Genomic DNA, 23,789 nt, shown 5'->3' with positions numbered 1-23,789 from the left:
AAGCTTCTATCCCCAGGCCATCAGACTGCTAAACGAACAATGAACACTACACAACAACAACCACCAAACGCACATAGCACACACATCCACACGCACACACTCACTTTAAACAGACACACTGTAGCACCCACTCCACACACTTTATAGCACACACCCACTTTAAACAAACACACTGTAGCACCCACTCCCCACACTTTATATTTATTGATGAAGGATTGCACTACAACTCGTACACCTTACTGTAAATTGTACCTAAATTGTACCTCATCCCATTTCTGCTTTGCACTATATAGTACTGTACATTAGTACACTGCATAGTATTGTATATTATATGGTAACTCAGAACATTGTACATATGTCTATACCGAACACTGTGACCTCATTTTCTTCTTCTAAATTACATGCTATACTATGTTATTTCATACTTATCTTGTCTAGCACAGTCTCTGGAGCGTAACAGTAAGAAGCATTTTGTATGAAAGTATTCTGTACTTCTGTATGACAACTATTAAAGAAACTTGAAACTTGATATCGGTATCGGTAAAAAAGCCAATATCGAACATCCCTAGTTAAATGGGATATTGGGAACATTTGTATGCTTAGTAGATTCTTATTTCAGCAGGTGTAATTAAGTTTTGCTGTCAGGAAAATCAAGATAGACAAACATGGTGCACAACGAGCCACACATCAGTAAGTTAAAAAGGGTGTGCAAACAAACTCTTGAGATACCCCTAAGCCAATGATAAATTAATAAGTGCAAGTGCCGTATGAATATTCATGTGTTTACATTAGATTACCGTATAAAAAAAATACTTCAGATTAAAAGCACTTGCTTCTTTAAAGTTTATTGTTGATCCTTCTGTTTGTCCACTTTCACCCATCTGTCTCTACAGTCCAGTAGGGCCGGGATGATGTACCCATTCAAACTCATCTGTTGGGCTTAACATTTAAAGGGAAACTTTAAGGGGAACCAACTTTAAAGGAAGGCATAGGAAATGCGCTTACCATCATATCCAACGTCAGACAAGAAGATGGATACCAATTTCTTCTGTGCGTTCAGTAGAAAGCTATCTGGATGCAAGATAGCTTCACTTAACACAAATTAAATGAAAGGGAATATGTACCACTAGCCTAGCTTAAAACTCTGGGTGTTTGTGGCCAACAGCTAGGCTAGCTGGTCCGTATCTGCTTCCATTAATTTGTGCTAAGCTAGGCTACAGTAGCTTGCAGCCGGATATCTTGAATTAGGGCTGGGCGATATAATGATAACGATAAATATAGCGATATATTTTAATAATCGATTTCGAATATCGAAATAATAAAAAAACTCAAATAGTTTTTTTTTTCTTTTTTTTTTTTGTGACCTGCAACAGGGCAGTTTTAAAACCAGAGACAGTGGACAGACTTGTCTTTCTTGCCTGCAACTTAAAGTAATGGCTTTGCTTGTCCAAATGACGATACTGACCAAATTGAGATATATTTTTCTCGTCCATTTATTTTGTTTGCTTTCTAATTTAAAATACAGTTTGAAACAGTCTGTACACAGTAGGCTATGTGTGCTAGCAGAACTAGACTCCAGTCACGAGTCATGGTGCACATGTGCGGTGGTTTGTCCACCAAAAAAGCGCCAAAAGATCGAAAATAAACTAGCAGAGCCAGAACTGTTCAACTCCCCTGGAGCCACAGCCAGCAGAGAAGCCGGTTTACTTTAGCTTTTAAACCAGCTGCAGCCTGAGAACTGGAGTGTGAGGGGATGTAACACTAAAGATGGCGGCAACGACAAAGAATTGCTGCAAAATAAACATACATCTGTTGTTAAAAAAATAAATAAAAAATTATATACTTATAACAATTTCGATCATTATCGATATCCAGAAATATGATAACATTATCATATCGTCATCGCGATATGATTTTTTCCATATCGCCCAGCCCTATCTTGAATGCACAGAGAGGAAGTTGGTATCTATCTTCTTGTCTGACTCGAGTCGAGACACAACCATATTTCCCATAATGTTGCCGTGTTCCTTTAAGAATTCCTATGGTCTATAAGACGATATAAATATTAGTGAATGTGAACTGCTCTCTCCAAAATCCCAAAACCAGAGTGCTAAAACTCAAACTTATGATGTCATCAAGTATTATTATTTAGAGTTGTACTTACTGTTATATTTTACTACCAACATTAATGAGATTCCAAATATGATATAGGCATGTGGTCATAACATTTCAATTATAATGTACGTACATCCTTCTCTTCCTTCATAACTTTGTTTGTGTAGATATATGCCTAAATGTTTCTTCTTGCAAACACTGGCAACGCTATATTAAAATGGCCACTATTAGATACCGGTCTGATGTTTATCTATTCATCGATTTTTCAAAGGATCTTTTTTCTTTTTGCATGTGTCGTAAATCAAACCAAATGTATTTGTATAGCCCGAAATCACAACGAATTGCCCCCATGGGTTGGTCTATCTCCTTACTCTCGTCTCTCCCTCCTTCAGCTATATCAAAGTGCCTTGAGCCAGTGACTGGTCAACTGAGCACCATGATCGCTGCCAAGCTGACTGCCGTGGAGGGAGCCCTGAAAGAGAACGTCAGCAAGGTGGTCAAGTCTAAGGTAGGATGGCCCCATGCGAGCACGCACACACACACACCCACCCTTCTTCTTCCCTTGTCCTTCTGCTACTCTTTCCATTCTGCTCACAATATTTCCCCTCGATGTTGAGCGATTAATCTCCGCTGATGGGAAGTTTTTACAAACTATGGTTATTGGCGGCACTTCGCTCAGATAGTGGTCCAAGGCTGCTGTACAGCCTCCAGTACATCACCGTTTTGCATAGAAGCTCCATAACAGGGGTCAGGAACCTTTTTGACTGGGAGAGCCATAAAAGCCAAATATTTCTAAATATATTTCATTGAGAGCCATATAGTATTTTTAACGTATAATAAATTAAATATGTCTTACTTTTAATGCGACTTCTGGTGCTGCATGGTTTTTCTGTTGGTCTTAATGTTCCTCATATGCGAGAATGACTGCCCACATGCATATGTAGAGCCAAACATGGTCAATACGGCAATACTCACGCTGCATTGTGTGGTATGTCACAGGAAGCTCGTTTTAAGAATCAGCTGGTCTTCAGGTTGAAGATTTTTTATTTCTGTCCACTTGTGTTCCCTCGCCAGCTCTGCTCGCTATATCTTCAGCTACAGATACTATTAGCTGTATCTTCAAAACTAATTTCTGTTTACTTTAAAATGACACAGTATTATTAAGAAATATCACAAGTATTAAAAAAAAAATATATATATATATATTTCTTTTACTCAAAAATTTCTGGGAGCCATATGCTGTCACCAGAAGAGCCATAGGTTCCCGACCCCTGCTCCATAATATGCTATATTATACAAAGTCAAGGTCATTGTGTACTACTGAAATTATTTACCGGTATATTTAAATGAAAGTTAACTTTACTCAAGACAGCTTTATTTTTTAATTATGAGCATCAGTGTTTCCCATACATGGGATCTACTTGTATGAAGATAATAAATCTGAATTCCAATTTCTTTCAACCGAGACACAATCTTTATTTCTTGATCTACTTTTTCTCTTTTTTTTTTTTTTTTTCTTTTTTTTTATGTACTTTTTCTCCCTTCCCCAATTTCGTATTGTCCAATTCTATCCCCTGTCTCGAACGTTGGTAGGCCATGCCTCCCACAAGCCAGCTGCAATGTGGACGAAGCCTTGCATCACGTGTCCCCTCCGGTACTCGAGGAGGCAGCCGTTGCATCTTTTCACCTGCACAGCGCGATCTCTCAGCGGCGAGGGTCTGCGTGGGAGGGACACAGCGCCCCTGTTGCTTCCTGATTCTACTGCACAGGCGCACCAACCGACCTGTAGGAGTCGCTGTCCACAACGTCCGATCCCCACCCACCAGCTTCCAACCCCCTAATACTGCCAATTGTGTTAGTATGAACGACCAGCCAAGCTGGTAGCAACGGCGAGAGCTGGGCTCGAACCCAGCATCTCCTGCGTTGGTGGCGAGTGCCTTGCCCACTGCGCCACCTAGCCGCCCTTCTCCTTTTTCTGTGATTTTTCTCCCATCCCAATTTCCTCTCATGCCAATTCTCCCTCCCCTGTCCTGATCGTTGCTCGCATGTGGCTCCCACTGGCCGGTCGTAGGGAGGATAGAAGCCCATCACATGTCCCCTCCGATACATGTGGAGGCAGCCAGTCACTTTTCACCTGCCAGTGCGGACTCTCATTGGCGAGGTGTAACGTGTGGGAGGCTCACACTGCCCCCGCCATTTCCTGTCTTTGCTGTGCAGGCGCCCTGACCGACCTGTAGGAGTCGCTGTTTACAACGACCAGATTACCACCCATGGACTTTCCCTCCCGCTGACTCTGCCAATTGAGTCTATATGACGGCCGGCCCAAGCCGGAGGCAACGCTGACAGCCGGATTCGAGACCGGTGTCTCTTGCGTTGGTGACGAGCGCAATGTCCGCTGCGCCACCCAGCCGCCTACCGAGACCAGAGCATGTGAGCGGCGCGGAGCGGCCGAGAAATCCGCTCTTCGCTCTGGATGGCTGAGTTCCGCTCTCATTCGCTCATGTTGTCGTCGTCCCCCCCCCCAAGCCGATCAGCGCTCACCTTCATTTGCGCATCAAGTGCTCCGCGCTCCACAGCCCGCTCAGCGTGATGTAAATTTGCTTGATTTGACCAAACTACAACAGTCTGCACTCCCTGGGCCCCTTAACAATTGTTTGTATTGAGCCGTATTGTATTGTACCCATTCTGCAATCTGTTGAATAACGTTTATCCATTCAACTAGCTTTACTATGCTAATGTAGCTAGCCTAGCCGCAATGCTATGGTTTATACTGGCAGATCCCATTCACGTTAGCATGTAAGCTAACAACATCAGCACTCTTTTTGTGAGACTAAACTCTCCGCTCTTGGTGGTACATTGTGTTGATGTTGGTTTCGTTTCATCAATAAATGAGGCAGAACACAGTGAATGTATCCTTTTTTTTTTATAGTACCGGTACTTTGTTTGTTTCTCACTGAAAATAAATGTTGCTAAATAGTTCACCCGAGGTGATTTAAAGATGGCGGATTCTGTTTTGACTTAGCAGGATATGTAGTGACGCGTTCACCCTTCTGATTGGTTGAAAATGGCCTTCATGTTTGAACTACATCGCCACCTATTGCTTTGGCATTGTACTACATGTATATTACATCAGTTTAAACCACTGTGTGATCGTGTGCACTGAGCGGGTGGGAGCGGCTCGGAGCGCAGGAGAGCTCTCTCTCCAGAGTCACTCTGACCCATTTTAAAGCCTACTCCGCGCTCACTTCAAAATCGCTCCGCTCCGCTCACATGCTCTGACCGAGACACACAATTGTAATTTCATAATGCACACAGACCAGCACAGACATTTTAGAAGCTATACCATCTAGCTATTGAGCTGTGCGTACTGTACTGGCTCCAGTAAATTACAACCCGATCGGGCCTTGCTCTCATATCCAACCCTCTGATCAGCGTATGAGGCTTCAATAACTAATGCCGTTATTCGTAATCAATAATCAGAAACGACTTCCCCCGCCCCCCTTTCATGCATTCATGGTGGGACATGATATCGATCATATGCATTTTGATTTTTATCTCTAGCTTGTGTATGGCCAAAACGCCATTGATTTAACGTTATTAGCTTAACACTTTGAGTGCCAGCGACGAGATTTCTCGTTAGTTCATGCCAGCCGACGAGAGATCTCGTTTTTAATCGTTATTTTTTTTATTATCGATTTCCATTCATTTTTCATCAATCTAGCCTCACGTTACCAGTGGGGATCTGACTGAACTCGAACAGGGAAAATACCGCCCCCTATTGTCTCTCCGGATGGTACTGCACCCCTTTGGATTGGATTGAATGAAACGCATGCAGAAAAAAAAAGTCTTGCTTCCACATTTTACTTGTCAGACAAGTAACCGGAGACGATCCAAGTAATCGCCCACCGCCAGAACAGCGGAGAATGTGTGTTTCCAGTACCCAGTGTTGGATCAATAAACACGATCGATATTTGGAATGGCGATCAGGAATTGGAATAATCTTTTTGGAGAACATCTGATCTGAGGTAAGGAATCTATTTTACCAGTCTTGGGATAATCAGAGCGGTTTTCACCTATAATATCAGCGCGTGCCATATGTGTGTGTGTGTGCGATCAGGAAATAAGAGAATCGATTTTTTAGCCCGCTTCTATAGCGTGCATAAGTACACATACTATCGATAATCTAGCGTTTATTTGAAAACGATTCATAAATAGGCCGAAAAATGACAGTGTTTTGTGTATTCCAGTGTATTCCAGTAAAGGGCGTTTTTCTGGAACTTTCAAAAAACAAGTTTTTCAAAATGGTATAAAACTGAAATGAACCGATTTATAAAAAAAAAAAAAAAAAAAACTGTTTCGACAATGTTGACTGCAAACAAGTCATTGATAAGCGACGCCCATATTAGACACATAGCCATAATTTAAGATATAGTTTATGCGTTCGCAAATATGAGAGCTCGGTCATTGAAGTGGGTGGTGGCATGCAACAGGGTTCCGGGGCACCGCATGGCCGGCAGGTGGCATGCAACAGGGTTCCGGGGCACCGCATAGCCGGCACTGAAAGTGTTAATAGCCTGTAACTAGCTTTGCAGGAATTATAACATTGCGGTATATAGTTTATATTCACAACGCTATAAAATGGGAACGTATTGATGAAAAAATTATTTCTTTATGGCATATTGAAGGGAAGGTTTATACTGTCAATTGACAATGAGAATGGACACAGCAATAATTTAAAATATAGATTTAGCTCTACAAACAACCTCACGCACGTTAAACCTTGTTATGAGAACCTGGCCTTATAGAGTGGGGCCCGTCTAATCCCAGTGGCCGTCAATGTGTTAAGAAAGACTGCAATAAATGATTTTATTGAAAAAATAAGAATCGTGTGAGAGAATCGTGATTTCAATTCTTAGAGAAAAATCGTGATTCACATTTGAGCAAGAATCGCCCAGCCCTACTACATGGTATTCCAGGGTACTAGGATACTACATGGTATTCCAGGGTACTAGTATACTACATGGTATTCTAGGGTACTAGGATACTACATGGTATTCTATGGTACTAGGATACTACATGGTATTCCAGGGTGCTAGGATACTACATGCTATTCCAGGGTACTAGGATACTACATGGTATTCCAGGCTACTAGAATACTACATGGTATTCCAGGGTACATTACATTTACATTTACATTTAGTCATTTAGCTGACGCTTTTATCCAAAGCGACTTACAAGTTCTGTACGACAAGCCATCAGGAAGGGCACAACTCTATCAGCTGAGCAACAATGTTCATCAAAGTGTTGAGTGCTACAGTGTAGGTTAGTTTATTAGGACAAGTGCATGACAGTACGGTTAGTTTTTTTTTTTTTTTTTTTTTAATTCAGATAATGGTTGAAGAAGTGCGTCTTTAGTCGACGGCGAAAGATTGGACGTGATTCGGCTGTCCTAACTGGGGTGGGTAGTTCATTCCACCATTGTGGGGCAAGGACTGAGAATAGGCGACTTCTCTTTGATGACCCTCCCGGAGCTTGGATAGGAGTAGGTCTGAGGCGGCCAGAAGATGCAGAGCGTAGGGGTCTTGAGGGGTGTGTAGTTAGAGACCATTGACCGGAGGTAGGCGGGAGCGGTTCCCTTTGCCGCACGGTATGCTAGGTCGAGGGCCTTGAAGCGGATTCGTGCAGCAATGGGGAGCCAGTGCAGGTCCCTAAGAAGTGGGGTGACATGGGCCGACTTCGGTAGGTTTGAGATCAGGCGGGCTGCTGCGTTCTGAATGAGTTGAAGAGGCTTAGTGGCAGTGGCCGGGAGGCCAGCGAGCAGTGCATTGCAGTAGTCGAGGCGGGAGATGACTGTTGATTGGACGAGGAGTTGGGTGGCTTCTTTTGTCAGGAAGGGGCGTATCCTTCTGACGTTGCTCAGGAGGAATCGGCAGGTTCTGGTCGTCGCTGCGATGTGAGCAGAGAAGTTCAACTGGTCGTCGAGGACAACACCAAGGTTCTTGGCGGTCGGGGACGCAGTCACAGCTGCATTCTCGACTGTGATTGAAAGGTCGGTTAGGGGGGAGGATTTGGCCGGCAGGTGGAGCAATTCTGTTTTGCTTAGGTTCAGTTTGAGGTGGTTGGACGTCATCCAGGCTGAGATGTCGGACAGACAGGCCGAGATCCGCACAGAGACGTGGATATCTGAGGGAGGGAAGGAGAGGAAGAGTTGAGTATCGTCGGCATAACAATGGTAGGAGAAGCCATGAGACGTGATAATGTTACCCAGTGATTTAGTGTAGAGGGAGAAGAGAAGGGGTCCTAAAACCGAGCCCTGGGGGACACCCGTCCGCAGGGGGCGGGTGGCCGACAGGGTCCCTCTCCATGACACTTGGTAGGAGCGGTCATTGAGGTATGATGACAGCCATGTCAGCGCAGAGCCAGCCACTCCCATTCCTGCGAGGGCCGCAAGGAGGATCTGGTGGTTGACTGTGTCGAAGGCTGCAGATAGATCTAGGAGAATCAGGACAGAGGAGAGGCCTTTCGCTTTTGCTAAGTGAAGTGCCTCTGTGACCGCAATGAGGGCTGTCTCTGTGGAGTGACCAGTCCTGAAGCCTGACTGATTAGGGTCTAGGAGGTCATTCTGTAAGAGATAAGCAGTAAGTTGGTTGGATACAGCACGTTCAAGTGTTTTAGAAAGGAAGGAGAGAAGAGAGACAGGACGGTAGTTGCCTATGACGGTAGGGTTCAGGGTTGGTTTTTTTATGAGCGGCGTGACTCTGGCTTGTTTTAGGGAGGTGGGGACCACCCCCGAGTTGAGTGAGGAGTTGATGGTTGCAGTTAGGAATGGGAGGATGTCTGGTGCTATGGTCTGGAGGAGTGGGGAGGGTAGCTGGTCCAGCTGGCAAGTAGTCGGACGGTTTGACGTTACCAGTGTCAGGGTCTCTGCTTCTGTAATGGGAGAGAAAGATGACAGAGTGAAGGATGAGGTTCTCGATTCAGCATTTGGAATGGGTGGGGGTTGGGAGAAGGAGCTGCGGATGTTCTCCACTTTTTCCTCAAAGAAGATTGCAAAGTCTTCGGCAGAGAAAGATGAGGGAGGGGGGGGTGGGGGGGAGTGAGGAGGGAGGACATGGTAGCATGCAGTTTGCGAAGATTCTTGGCAGAGGCCTCGATCCTATGGTGGAAGAAAGAAGCTTTGGCATTAGTGATGGTTTTGGAGAATGTTAACAAGAGGTTGTGATATGTGTCGATGTCAGCAGTGAGGCGTGACTTTCTATACTTCCTTTCAGCTGCTCTCAGGACCTGTCTTTGTTCTCTCACTGGATCTGTCAGCCATGGACTGGGTGGGGAACGGCGGGCAGGTTTCTCAACGAGGGGACAGAGCTTGTCGAAGGAGGTTGCAAGGGCTGAAAGGAGGGTGGAGGTTGCCATCTCTGTGGAGAGAGCAGAGAAGGTGTCACTCAAAGGTAGAGCGGATAGTATGTCAGAGGAGAGGGTGGAGGGGGATAGGGAGGGCAGGTTGCGTCTGAGTGAGACTGTTTGAGTTGGGGTGAAGACCTTTCGGTTAAGCATGAGAGTTAGTGAGAAGGATATGAAGGAATGGTCAGATACATGTAGGGGAGTTACCGTGGTGTTAATGATGCTGGAGTTACGGGAAAATATGAGATCCAAGGAGTTGCCTGCTTTGTGGGTGGGAGGCATGGCAGTGGGAGTCAGGTCAAACGATTGTAGGAGGGAGACTACTATGACTGACTGAGATGAGTCAGGCAGGTTGAAGTCGCCCAGTAGAAGGAGAGGGGTACCATCTTCCGGTAAGGAGCTAAGAAGCATGTCCAGCTCATCTGTGAAGTGATCGAGTGTACCTGGAGGGCGGTAGAGTGTAACAATGGTGAGATTGAAAGGATTAGAGACAGATACTGCATGATATTCGAGAGAGGAGAGTGACAGTTCTGGGAGTGGTGTTACGTTTGTAGCCCATGAAGGGGATGTCATGAGGGCAGTGCCTCCACCCCGTCTGGAAGGTCGAGGTGTGTGAGTGAAGTTATAGTTTGTAGATAATGCTGCAGGTGTTGATGAGTTATTGGGGGTTATCCAGGTCTCAGTTAGAGCCAGGAGCTGCAGATTTAGACTATGGGCGTAGGCAGTAATGAAGTCAGCTTTCTTGACTGCTGATTGACAATTCCATAAGCCTCCCCGTACTGTGACAGGTGTATTAGTGGCTGTAGGAGGGTAGGAGAGGTTAGCCGGGTTGCTAGCAAACTGGCGTGGATGGGTAGAGTCAGTTCTGGAGGAGCAGATTGTGGATATAGGTATGAGACACATTGTATTGTCAAGAGTGGCAGGGAGGAAGTAGAGAAATAGCAGTGTGGGAGGGAAATATAGGATTATGGTGTACTTAGCACTGGGTGGATCGGTGGATCCCTCGGCGGTAAACTCCAGGAAAACTCCTCCTCTTTGTCCCTCTTCGTTTCTCGACGCTTCGCTGACGCTACACCAGCAAGCCTTTAAATCACTATCACTAATTAGTGCTGTCTTAACACCTGGCCCTTAATGGGGGCACTTAACAAAACAAAATGGCCGTTTTAAACACGCCCCTTTAATCAAGTCAGCTGGTTCCTCACTTTTAAGATTCACTAATAAACTTAAAATGGCTTACCCTAGTTTTCAGTATAAAGCAATGTTTCTCAGTGAGTGTGTCCTGTCCTTCCTTAACAGAGCCCAGTACAGAGTGACTTCAACACAGTGTGGACCTCTGCTTTTAAACAGGGCAGGCTCTTAATGGCTCACTCAGCAAATCAGATGCTACTAGTAAACAGGAAACAGTCCCTTAATGGGGGCACTTAACTAAACAAAATGGCCGTTTTAAACACGCCCCTTTAATCAAGTCAGCTGGTTCCTCACTTTTAAGATTCACTAATAAACTTAAAATGGCTTACCCTAGTTTTCAGTATAAAGCAATGTTTCTCAGTGAGTGTGTCCTGTCCTTCCTTAACAGAGCCCAGTACAGAGTGACTTCAACACAGTGTGGACCTCTGCTTTTAAACAGGGCAGGCTCTTAATGGCTCACTCAGCAAATCAGATGCTACTAGTAAACAGGAAACAGTCCCTTAATGGGGGCACTTAACTAAACAAAATGGCCGTTTTAAACACGCCCCTTTAATCAAGTCAGCTGGTTCCTCACTTTTAAGATTCACTAATAAACTTAAAATGGCTTACCCTAGTTTTCAGTATAAAGCAATGTTTCTCAGTGAGTGTGTCCTGTCCTTCCTTAACAGAGCCCAGTACAGAGTGACTTCAACACAGTGTGGACCTCTGCTTTTAAACAGGGCAGGCTCTTAATGGCTCACTCAGCAAATCAGATGCTACTAGTAAACAGGAAACAGTCCCTTAATGGGGGCACTTAACTAAACAAAATGGCCGTTTTAAACACGCCCCTTTAATCAAGTCAGCTGGTTCCTCACTTTTAAGATTCACTAATAAACTTAAAATGGCTTACCCTAGTTTTCAGTATAAAGCAATGTTTCTCAGTGAGTGTGTCCTGTCCTTCCTTAACAGAGCCCAGTACAGAGTGACTTCAACACAGTGTGGACCTCTGCTTTTAAACAGGGCAGGCTCTTAATGGCTCACTCAGCAAATCAGATGCTACTAGTAAACAGGAAACAGTCCCTTAATGGGGGCACTTAACTAAACAAAATGGCCGTTTTAAACACGCCCCTTTAATCAAGTCAGCTGGTTCCTCACTTTTAAGATTCACTAATAAACTTAAAATGGCTTACCCTAGTTTTCAGTATAAAGCAATGTTTCTCAGTGAGTGTGTCCTGTCCTTCCTTAACAGAGCCCAGTACAGAGTGACTTCAACACAGTGTGGACCTCTGCTTTTAAACAGGGCAGGCTCTTAATGGCTCACTCAGCAAATCAGATGCTACTAGTAAACAGGAAACAGTCCCTTAATGGGGGCACTTAACTAAACAAAATGGCCGTTTTAAACACGCCCCTTTAATCAAGTCAGCTGGTTCCTCACTTTTAAGATTCACTAATAAACTTAAAATGGCTTACCCTAGTTTTCAGTATAAAGCAATGTTTCTCAGTGAGTGTGTCCTGTCCTTCCTTAACAGAGCCCAGTACAGAGGGTACTAGGATACTACATGGTACTACAGGGTACTAGGATACTACATGGTACTACAGGTGTTACATGGTACCTAGAGGGTGCTAGGCCTAACAAAATAAATAGTTTGGTTCCTGTTGGTCAGTTAAGGCCATGGGTAGGTACTAGGTAGGGAATTTATTATAATTTGTTTTTATTTATTTATTTTTCCACGGCGACTATGGATAGGGAATTTCTTTATTTTATTTTATTTTTCACGACAACATGGATGCATGTACTCTGCCAGCATGTTTAATATCCATATACTAAAGGTTAAAAATACAAAGACAATGTACTACAAAAGTACAATGTACTACTGTTGTCACGATACTGGAATTTCGAACTTCGATACGATACCTTGAAAAGTATCGACATTCGATACCATTTTCGATACCACGGGGAAAAAGGTTCAATCTTAAAATGTAAAAAGATAAATATATATATTTTTTTTAATAAATGTTGCTTTTGTTGCTGCTTGATTCTCCTCAGCGTCTCTCTGGTACTATAAGAGAAGATAAATATAACACTTTTAAAACCCTTTGTTTATCTTTAGATCAGACATTTAAAAATAACTAAATGATATAATCTTAGAAATTAAGTAAAGTTAATAGTACTGCGTGTTAAGCATAACAGATTGATTGAAATTGTATTAAGAGATTGCAGAATGGGTACAATACAGTACAGCTCAATACACACAATTGTTAAGGGGATGCAGACCAGAGAAAGACTTTTGTCTTGTTTACATCAGGGTCCCCCATTTTCAATTCATCATAACATATGACATGCAGATAAACAGTACTGTTACATCCAGACATTTATGACATACAAGATATACAGTACTGTTTAAGAGACAGAGTTTCTAAAAGAGATTATATACAGTTCATTTACTTCTGACCATTATAATCAAAGTATTTTCCTATGAACTGAAACTCATAAGACCACATAAGGCTAGCATCATTCAGTTACAGCTACTGTATATTGGCCAACATTAGCCAGCTACTGCACCATGAACTGCCAGCTGGCCACCCCAATCCAGCCAACTGTACAAATTATGGTCTCAGCCAATCACATCGATATGTACAGTTAGTTAGCTAGCCATTCCATTGCGAATTAAAAGGTAGGCAGGCAGCCAGTATTAGCTAGCTAGTAGCTAGGTAGCTAACGTTAGCCAACTGAGAAAGATGGCTAGCTAACCAACAGCTGCAAGCCTGCAACGAACGGCCAACATTAGACAACGCCTCATGTATTAAACTAAAGTCAATCGTTTAATGGGTCATTTTGTTGAATGATTCAGTGATGTTGAAAGAAGAGCTGTCGAGGCTATGCACTTGGAGCGAGTGAGAGCCGAGTTGTGTTGACACAAGACACTCTGTTAGGGGGGGGGGGGGGGGGGGGGGGGGGCAATGCCGCAGCAGCGTGTGTGCGTGTGTCAGCTGGTATCGATAGTGCAGAACCCGTGCAGAACCCATGTTACCAAGTAAACAAATCACGGAACGATGGCCAGTTAGCCCGCAGCATCCTAGTACTAGTAACGTTAGCTCTCCGAATGGTAGCCAGAAGCCCGCAGCATCCTAGTACTACTATCGTTAGCTCTCAGAATGGTAGCCAGAAGCCTGCAGCATCCTAGTACTACTAACGTTAGCTCTCAGAATGGTAGCCAGAAGCCCGCAGCATCCTAGTACTACTATCGTTAGCTCTCAGAATGGTAGCCAGAAGCCTGCAGCATCCTAGTACTACTATCGTTAGCTCTCAGAAGGTAGCCAGAAGCCTGCAGCATCCTAGTACTACTGTCGTTGGCTCTCAGAATGGTAGCCAGAAGCCTGCAGCATCCTAGTACTACTATCGTTAGCTCTCAGAAGGTAGCCAGAAGCCCGCAGCATCCTAGTACTACTGTCGTTGGCTCTCAGAATGGTAGCCAGAAGCCCGCAGCATCCTAGTACTACTATCGTTAGCTCTCAGAAGGTAGCCAGAAGCCCGCAGCATCCTAGTACTACTATCGTTAGCTCTCAGAAGGTAGCCAGAAGCCATGGATTCTCACCTATCTTGATGTGTTATATCTGGAGATATCCACTGCACAAGTTTTAGGGGTTAACGAAGCAAATATTGCTATCTGGTTGGCAGCGGTTACAAAGCTTAAAGAGCGCATATAACGTTCAATTGCTAGATAATCTATTGTATATAATGTATTTAACTCACGTTTAGGTAATTTTAATGATGTATATTTTCGGGACCCCCCTTTGGCTGTGGGTCTGGTGGCCGTGGTCTCTGACTGGGGGGGGCCGTGGTCGGGGGTCTCTGCGGGTTGAAGCATTAAAGTGGCGTGGTGCTTTGGCCCGTGGGGGTTGGGGTTCGCGGCTGCCGGGCCTGGGGATGGAGGGGGCTCAGGAAGCCTTATACTTTGTGACAGCTTATTTGAACTGGATATGTATGCAAATGTATATTCTGTCTAATTTATTGTCTAATCATTTTGGTTAGTTTATGTTTTGGATGTCTTTTACGTATTATTGTGTTGTGAGTTGTGATGTTTCATGTTTGAAAAATGGAAAATAAAATAAATTTGATCACAAAAAAGAAGGTAGCCAGAAGCCTGCAGCATCCTAGTACTACTATCGTTGGCTCTCAGAATGGTAGCCAGAAGCCCGCAGCAGCCTAGTACTACTATCGTTAGCTCTCAGAATGGTAGCCAGAAGCCTGCAGCATCTTAGTACTACTAACGTTAGCTCTCAGAATGGTAGCCAGAAGCCCGCAGCATCCTAGTACTACTATCGTTAGCTCTCAGAATGGTAGCCACGTTAGTTAGCCCAGCACCAGCCAGGTCCCGACATTAGCTCTCAGTAAGATAGCCACGTTAGTTAGCCCAGCACCAGCCAGGTCCCGATGTTAGCTCTCAGTACGATAGCCACGATAGTTAGCCCAGCACCAGCAACGGTAAGCGTGTCTCATTTAATTTCCACCACTCCTGTGTGTAGACAACCAGCTCTGCGTGTGCTCGCTCCACTAGTGAGGACTGGTCTCGCCCTCTGCTGGCGCGTGCTGCTGTGTGTGCACTACAACCAATGCCAAACTCCGTTCATCTGTGATTTTGACAGTATTGATTTTCAATACCGTCGGGATTTTTTTATTTTTATTTTTTATCTTTTCCCCTTTCCTTTTTCCTCCGATTTTCTCCCATCCCAATGTTAGTCGTTATGCCAATTCCCAATCCCCTTCCTGGTCGCTGCGCACTTACCCCCCACAGTCGGTCTGGGAGAGTGGAGGCTATCACGTGCTTCCTCCGACACACGTCTAGCCAATCAACCGCTTCTTTTCACCTGGCAGCACGGACTCTCACTGAGAGGGTGTAACGTGTGGAAGGATCACACTACCCCCCTTAGATCCTATCCGCGCTGAGCAGGTGCCCCGACCGAACTGTAGGAGTCGCTGTTTACAACGACCCGGACCCACCCCGCCAGCTTTTTCCCACCCTCTAATACTGCCAATTGTATTAGTGTGAACGGCCAGCCAAGCTGGTGACAACCCCGGAGCTGGGAGCTGGATTCAAACAGGCGAATCCAGCGTCTCCGGGGTTGGTGACGAACACAATCTCCGCTACGCCACCTGACCGCCCCTACCGTCGGGATTTCTAAATACCCTGGTATACCGTCATACCGCCCAAGCCTAACCGGTACCCAACGGTACCCTTTTTCGGTACTTAAGTCTCTAAAAATGTAATCTACCTACCTCAGTCATAAAAAAAAATCCAAACTTCAAATAACTACACTTTCGACCGTTTTCGGCTTGCCATTGCCCCGACTGCTTTGTTGTTGAATCAAGTCAAATCCTAGGTAAGCGTATTGTAGAGGAGCCAAAGCTATATATTTAGGTTATTGTATTATATGAATGTTTATGTTTATTTTTATAACCTTACATTGAAACGGCATTAGGAATATTGATTGGATTTAGATAAAGTCATTGAACCGTATTATTTGTCATAATAGGACCTTCTAGAACATTTGTGATGTCACAGTAGTAATGATGTTATAATGGAACATTCTAGAGCATTCGTGATGTCACAGTATGATGTCATAATCAAACATTCTAGAACATTTGTGTATCTATATATATTCAACAATTCTCTCTGAAGAGCTCATTGTGCATCTTGAAACAGTGCTGAGCAGTACTGAACAGATAGACTTCACAACATAGATTGAAGCCTGCCTTTTTAGACCAGGGTGCCTTGCCTACCGTTTTTCAAGATTCAAGATTGTTTATTGTCTTATGCACAGTTAAAACAGACAGTTTGCCATACAATGAAAATCTTACTTTGCTAGTCCACCCTTCATACAAAATCACACAATCACACAGTTTTGCTGTGGAAAGAGCCGGCAAGTTGATTTACGGCTTTCAGGTGAGGAGGAATTTTCATGTGTCGAGTCGGCGGTGATTTTGGAGACTGGGAAAATACAGTTTTCTTACCTTGTAGTAGTGACGTGAATATTTAGGAAAATAGCTTTAGGATCACTTCTGTAAAACTTCGCTGTGGAAGGGAAATAAACCATTTGGATATCTTTGTTTTACACCGGAGCGACTGTGGACTTTGATTTGATTTGAAATCTTTATTTCGAACATGTAAATGAATACAAACAAAATAATAACTAAACAAAAGCAAAACATAACTCAATTTACATGTTCGAAAAGGAGTAGGAAGAAGTATACACTTATTTAATCCTACCCCTTTTCCACTACTCAAATGAGTGTACTAATTTAAAACATAAAAAAAATATATATATATTTTTTTTTGTATTTTATTTTTTTATAATTTTTTAAACAAACACATACGCAAGCATTAATTAACAGTGCACATCCAATGAAATCACAATTTAGATAAATGTCTTATACAAGATATACCCCTAATACCTGCTATCTAATACCCTACACATAATATGCTCTTGCTCGCACCCCCCGCCCTGGACCCCCCCATTGGATAATCCATCCATTATCATTCGCTCCTAACCAGACACCACCATTATATGCTAGCTTTTATTCTCTCCACCACTTCTAACCACATTGTCATTTTGGATTCATTGAGACTCAAAATTCTTGCTGTAGATATTTCTAGATAAATCACATCGAGATATGTAAGAGTCCAGACCTTCCGGCACATTTTTTCCGGTTGAAACCATCGTGATGCTATCAGCTTTTTAGCCACTGTGATACCAGATAAAACTAATCTCTTTAGCTGTATAGATACTGCATACTCAAAAACATCATTCAGCAGTAATACAGAGGGGTGTACAGGTATATTCAGAGTTAAGAGATTTGATAATTGCTGGGTCACTTCTTTCCAGAATATCTTAACTGGTGGGCAGTCCCAGTACATGTGCATAAATGTCCCCTCGTCCCCATTTGTACATAAGGAGCATTTGGAGTCTTGTTTACAGGCATTAAAGCGTTCCGTCTTGAGACGGATATCCGTCCATTTGATTAGGAGATTCCGTCATTTGATTCCGAGTCGTGACGGATTTTAACCTGAGCCAATCAGAGGCGTCAAGCAGTCATTTACGAGCAATCGTTTACAGCGCTTTCACCCGCCTCCGCTGTGCTCAGCACCAATGGGAAGCGACCGTTTGCCTTTCAGTTTCTGTTTAGCTCTACTCGAGACCCAGAGTAAACACTGACATGCTGCAACTTTTCCGAGATAGTAAGTTAATTTTACTTATTCTAGTCTAAAGAAACATATATATTACTATTGCTATTGATAATTCTAGGCAAGGTGAATGCCACAAAACGAATGCCTTTTGTTAATCAGAGCGTTATTTACGCGACAACGTGTGTTGTTGTTGCGTGTGTGTGTGTGCTTGCGCCGTTCGCTTTCCGTGTATGATAAATGTACATGAATGTTGATACATCTAGTTAACGTTAATGCCACAAAACGAATGCCTTTGTTAATCAGAACGTTATTTGCGTTATTATTTGTTTTTTTCTAACGGAAACCTAGGCTACTGGGGGCTGTCTGTTCCGTGTGCCGCAACTATTTCAAAAAGAAAAACAGAAACAACACATTTGTCATTGTCGTGTTACTTCACAGTACCCCCTCCTAATGTACAGTATCTTCCCCATCATATGTATAATCTCTGTTAGGATCTCTGGGTAACAGTACTGTATATTTGCATATCGTATATGTCACAAATGTAATAGTACTATCTGTAGTATGTCATGTATGTCACTATGAATTTAAAATGGGGGACCCTGATGTAAACAAGACGAACGTGTTTCTCTGGTCTGCATCCCCTTAACAATTGTGTGTATTGAGCTGTACTGTATTGTACCCATTCTGCAATCTGTTAAATATTGATTGATTGTTATTAACAGATTGCAGAATGGGTACAATACAGTACAGCTCAATACATACAATTGTTAAGGGGATGCAGACCAGAGAAAGACTTTTGTCTTGTTTACATCAGGGTCCCCCATTTTCAATTCATCATAACATATATCTGACATACAGATACAGTACTGCTACATCTATACATTTATGACATACCAGATTTACAAATACAGTATTGTTTGTGATACAAAAATAGTCTAAAAAAAGAGAGTATATACATTTGACGTAGAAATTGTACACTGGTGGAGGTTGGGTAGGTGGGGGGACTGTACATTGGAGGTGGTTGGGTGGGTGTGATGGGGGGGGGGGTTGTAAGTAACTGTACATTGGATTATCGACGAAACCTTACTTGGTCCCAAGAAGAGGGTCTCGTGTATTAAATAAAGTTTTCATTCATTCATTCACTCTGGATCTGGTAAATCCAGTAGAAATACACACAATTGTTAAGGGGATGCAGACCAGAGAAAGGCGTTTGTCTTGTTTACATCATCAGGGTCCCCCATTTTCAATTCATAGTGACATTTATGACATACACAACATACATGACATGACATTTATGACATAGGGACATACATGACTTACAGGTATATAGTACTGTTACATTTGTCACATGATATGCAAATATACAGTGCTGTTACCCAGAGATCCTAACAGTAAATATATACGTATGATGAGGAGGAGACTGTACATTAGGAGGGGGTGGGTGGTAAAAAATATATACAAATGGTGGGGAGGAGACTGTCCATTGTTGTTGTGGCATAATTGCGAAACGTGTTTAGTCCCTTGTTTGTATGATAACAAGCCTTTTAGTTCATCGTTCAAAGTAATGGGAAAGGGGTTCTAGCTCGCCATCAATCAGAAGCTAGCCACAAGACTTGCATTCACGCTCTCCAGCACACAGCCTCCCTGCCTGGCACAACAACCACAACAGTAGGGTCTATAGTCACAGTCGGGACAGTAGACTCCCTTAAAACGCTAACGCTATTAAAAAAAAATACAGTGGAGGTTAAAATAAGAATATGACTTTGCCAGAAAAAAAGTTCAGTCAGGAGATTTTTTTTTGCTTTAATCCCTGTGTTTAAGACCCATTCTGTTCAGTCTTATAGGAGTCAAGTAATCTGTAATCTGTAATCTGGAGCGTAACAGTAAGAAGCATTTTGTATGAAAGTATTCTGTACTTCTGTATGACAACTATTAAAGAACTTGAACTTGAACTTGTCCTATGAATATAGTTAAGATTGATTTGTTGATGGTCCGGGTTCCTTGATGTAAGTCGAACATTTGCCCAGGCTTCTTGCCAATCAAAATCTTTTTCCAGGTCTGGTATATCCCTCCTCCAGACTGAGTCTAGGTGGAGGGTTTCATACGAGGATGTTAGTAATTGATGATAAAAATCTGATACAAAACCTCTCGATGTCTCTCTTTCATAGAAGAATTTGTGGTATCTGTGGTGTACAATTGGTATCCTTAATGGAACACCGTGAGCCTTCAAACATAACAATAACTGTGCGTAAAAATAATGTGGAATCGATGAGATTAAATAAAAAAAAATATATATATATATATATATGCAAAACAAAAAAAACAAACTATATTATGTAAAACACGAAAGAAATAAAATAAAAATGTAAACACCCGTGAATATCAAGTCCCTTCCTCATCCCTGTACCTCGTGAACATCATTTCCTTATAAATCAGTTTGAATTGTTTCATGTTTGGACATTGCTTTAGCACCACATTCAGACTATTCCACAGTTTCACTCCACATATTGAGATGCAGTGTCTTCTCATGGTAATGCGTACATTTAGAACTTTTAAATTGAGTTCTCCCCTCAGATTATAACCCCCCTCCCTATCAAATAACAGTTCTTGAATGTTTCCTGGAAGTACATGACCTTTTGCTTTATACATTAACAGTTTCAGTGCCGACCTTGTTTACATTTTTACCCCGTTGAATGCCATCATCCACTTCAATGTTAGCGTTAAAAACGCCTAATCTATGTTTTAAATTATGGCTATGTGTCTAATCTGCCCGTCGCTTATCAATGACTTGTTTGCAGTCAACATTGTCGAAGCGGATTGTTTTTTAATCGGTTCATATCCTTTTTATAGCATTTCGAAAAGCTATCGTTCTCTCGAAGATTTTCGGAAAATGTAAAGATTCCCCCATAAACTGCATTTATTGGAATATTCTTGAATACACTAGACACGTTGTCATTTGTCTGCCTATTTATGAATCGTTTTCAAATAAACGCTAGATTATCGATAGTATATGTGTACTTAGGCACGCTATAGACGCGAGCTGAAAAATCGATTATCTTATTTCCTCATCAGCGATCACAGCCAAACAGCCACATCACACATAGGGCAAACGCTGAAATCTCTGTGAAAACGGGTCTGATTATCCTAAGACTGGTAAAATAGATTCCTTACCGGAGATCAGATGTTATCCAAAAAGATTATTCCAATTCCTGATCGCCATTCCAAATATCGATCACGCTTATTGATTACAGTGTTGGTACTGTAAATACATAATCGTCGCTGTTCTGAGGGCCGGCGATCACTTGGTCTCTTCAGATGCCTTGACGGAAAAATTTTATTAGCAAATTGACCACTCCTCCTGTATCAGTCTGAGCTGATGGGGTGCAGTTACACAGGGAGAGACGATAGGGGGCGGTATCTTCCCAATTGAGCTCAGAGAGACTGCAGCACTAACCCATGGCTCGATTGATGAAATATGAATTCAAATCGCCAATAAAAGAATTACGGCAAACAACGACATTTTGCGTCGTCGGCACTCAATGGGGGGGCTGATAAAACGAGATATGACGTCGCTGGCACTCAATGTGTTAATTGTGCCGTTTTAAATTCCACAAGATCATTTAACTTTAATGTTTTTGACTTTAAAAATAATATGTTTGTGTGATCACGATAACCTGTAATGTGAACTATCCTTATGGCCCTTTTTTGGAGTATAAAAAGTGGTTGTAGTGTAGAATTATAAGTGTTTCCCCAGACTTCAGCACAGTAATTTAAATATGGTAAAAACTAGTGAACAGTAGAGAATGTAGAGTTATTTTCTATCCAGAATGTGCTTTACTTTACTCATGACTGAAATGCTTCTTGACAGATTAGATTGGACATGTTTTATGTGAGGTTTCCAACAGATTTTATGGTCTATTATTACACCTAGGAATTTATTTTAATAAACTATTTCAATAATCACATCATTTATTTTAACTTGTACTTGAGTATTTAATCTACAGTTTCCAAATAACATAATTTTAGTTTTGCTCAAGTTCAATGATAATTTGTTTCTATCAAACCATTTTTTTAATTTCTTCATTTCAGATGTGATGACCTCTAAAAGCTGCTGGATATTCTCACCAGAAAAAAATATATTAGTCATCCGCAAATAAAATATATTTAAATATATTGGATACTTTACATATATCGTTAATGTACAAGATTAACAGTTTTGGACCCAACACTGACCCCTGGGGGACACCACAAGCGATGTCCAAACATTCAGATTTATAATCTCTCATTGTCACAAATTGTTGTCTTTTATTTAGATAGCTTCTCACCGAGTCCAATACTACCCCCCTGATCCCATATCTTTCCAATTACCTGATTAATATATCATGATTAATAGTATCAAATGCTTTTTTTTAGATCAATGAATACTCCAGCTACATGTTTTTTTTTATCTATGGAATTTGTGATTTTCTTCAATGAGTTCTATTAATGCTAGTGATGTTGACCGGTGTGTTCTGAATCCATACTGGCTATCGGTGAGTAAATTATGTTTATCAATGAATTTATCTAACCTTATTTTTCTTTATCAACGAACGCACTACTCACGAGTAAGCAACTTTAACCAGTAGAGTGGAATGTCAGCCCTGATACGTATATTGTGCGTGTGAACGTTGACATGAAAAGATTTTTTTAAATTTTTTTTTATTTTTGTTTTATTATACGGTATCACGTGAATCGATACTCGGTAGTACCGACGTGTTTCGGTAAGTACCTTTTTAAAAGTACCGAATTCGGTACCCATCCCTAACCATGAGTGGGATTGTGTAGTTAACGCAACACAAGGGTTCAGTGACGACATTACAAACATAATAAATAACCTCAGTTCCTCTGTCCACCTCCTGTTTCCAGAACACGACGGATGCTATTGGGCGGGCAGCAGCCGAGGCGATGCAGGGCCCCATCCAGGCGGCCTATAAGGATGCGTTCCAAAGCATCGTACTTCCTGTGTTTGAGAGAGGCTGTCAGTCCATGTTCCAGCAGATTAATGACAGCTTCAAACAGGGAACGCATGAATGTAAGATGATTTACTGAAGGTGTTCTGGGCTGTATTGAGACTTTTTATTTATTTACGCAAAAAGAGCATGCATTCCTACATTTAAAACAATGCATAGGAAATAAATGTTAAAGAATGACATGTGAAAGGTATCTGCTAGATCTCCTAACTTGCCAGACACACTTTTCCTTATAGGTTGGATGGTTGGTCGGTCCACAATATTCCCCACCCTCTAGCGGCCACAGTTTTCGCCCCTAGGAGGCTTATATTTTGCGGGGAGGTCAAGTGTGTGTGTGTGTGTGTGTTCATGCCAATTGGCTAAAAGGTGGCTGGCAAAGGATTCACAGACTTGCATAAGACTTTGTGGAAAGGTTGGTCATGACCCAAAGGACAGCTCATCAACTGGTCATGCTAATCTGCAAAAAGGGGTGTGGGTGTGGCCTATAACAAAACTGATGAATGTAACATGGCCAAACTTTGTGGAAAGCTTGATCATGGGGCACGGACACACAGCCACACACCTTGTGTGTGTGTGTGGTGTGTGTGTGTATGAATGCTAGGGCTGGCCCGGATGCCAATTTTTAGGGTTCAGAGTCAGACCATCGTTGGTGTTTTCATATAAAAGAATACCGTAGGTATTAAACTCACCATTTAACTCTGAAATGTATGATATAAGGCGGATATAAAGCTATTGAATCATTCAATCAACTACCTTAAGAGCTCAACAGAGCAATTACTTACGTTTATAACCCAGGAAGTATGATGCTAATTTAACCGTGTTGATGGGAAAATGGTGATGTGTGTAACGTTATTCCAACAAGTCACCTAGCGTTAGTCATTCTGTCATCTTGGTGAGTGAGGGTCATTAT

The 23,789-nt window shown here is 42.4% G+C and overlaps 1 protein-coding gene across 3 annotated transcripts in view; it reads left to right on the top strand.

The window, feature by feature from the left end:
* The window catches only part of edc4 (enhancer of mRNA decapping 4), a 147,248-nt gene that overhangs the window by 87,120 nt on the left and 36,339 nt on the right, over positions 1-23,789 (top strand). For all 3 annotated transcript variants that reach the window (XM_084316734.1, XM_084316733.1, XM_084316732.1), the window contains 2 exons: positions 2,508-2,623; positions 22,776-22,941. In XM_084316734.1, coding sequence (XP_084172860.1) covers positions 2,508-2,623; positions 22,776-22,941 — 282 coding nt within the window. The remainder of the gene's footprint in view (positions 1-2,507; positions 2,624-22,775; positions 22,942-23,789) is intronic.

This window comes from Notolepis coatsorum (assembly GCF_963971535.1).
Source record: "Notolepis coatsorum genome assembly, chromosome: 6".
NCBI lineage: Eukaryota > Metazoa > Chordata > Actinopteri > Aulopiformes > Paralepididae > Notolepis > Notolepis coatsorum.
The sequence above is the reverse complement of the archived record's forward strand: the minus strand, read 5'-3'. Positions and strand labels throughout refer to the sequence as shown.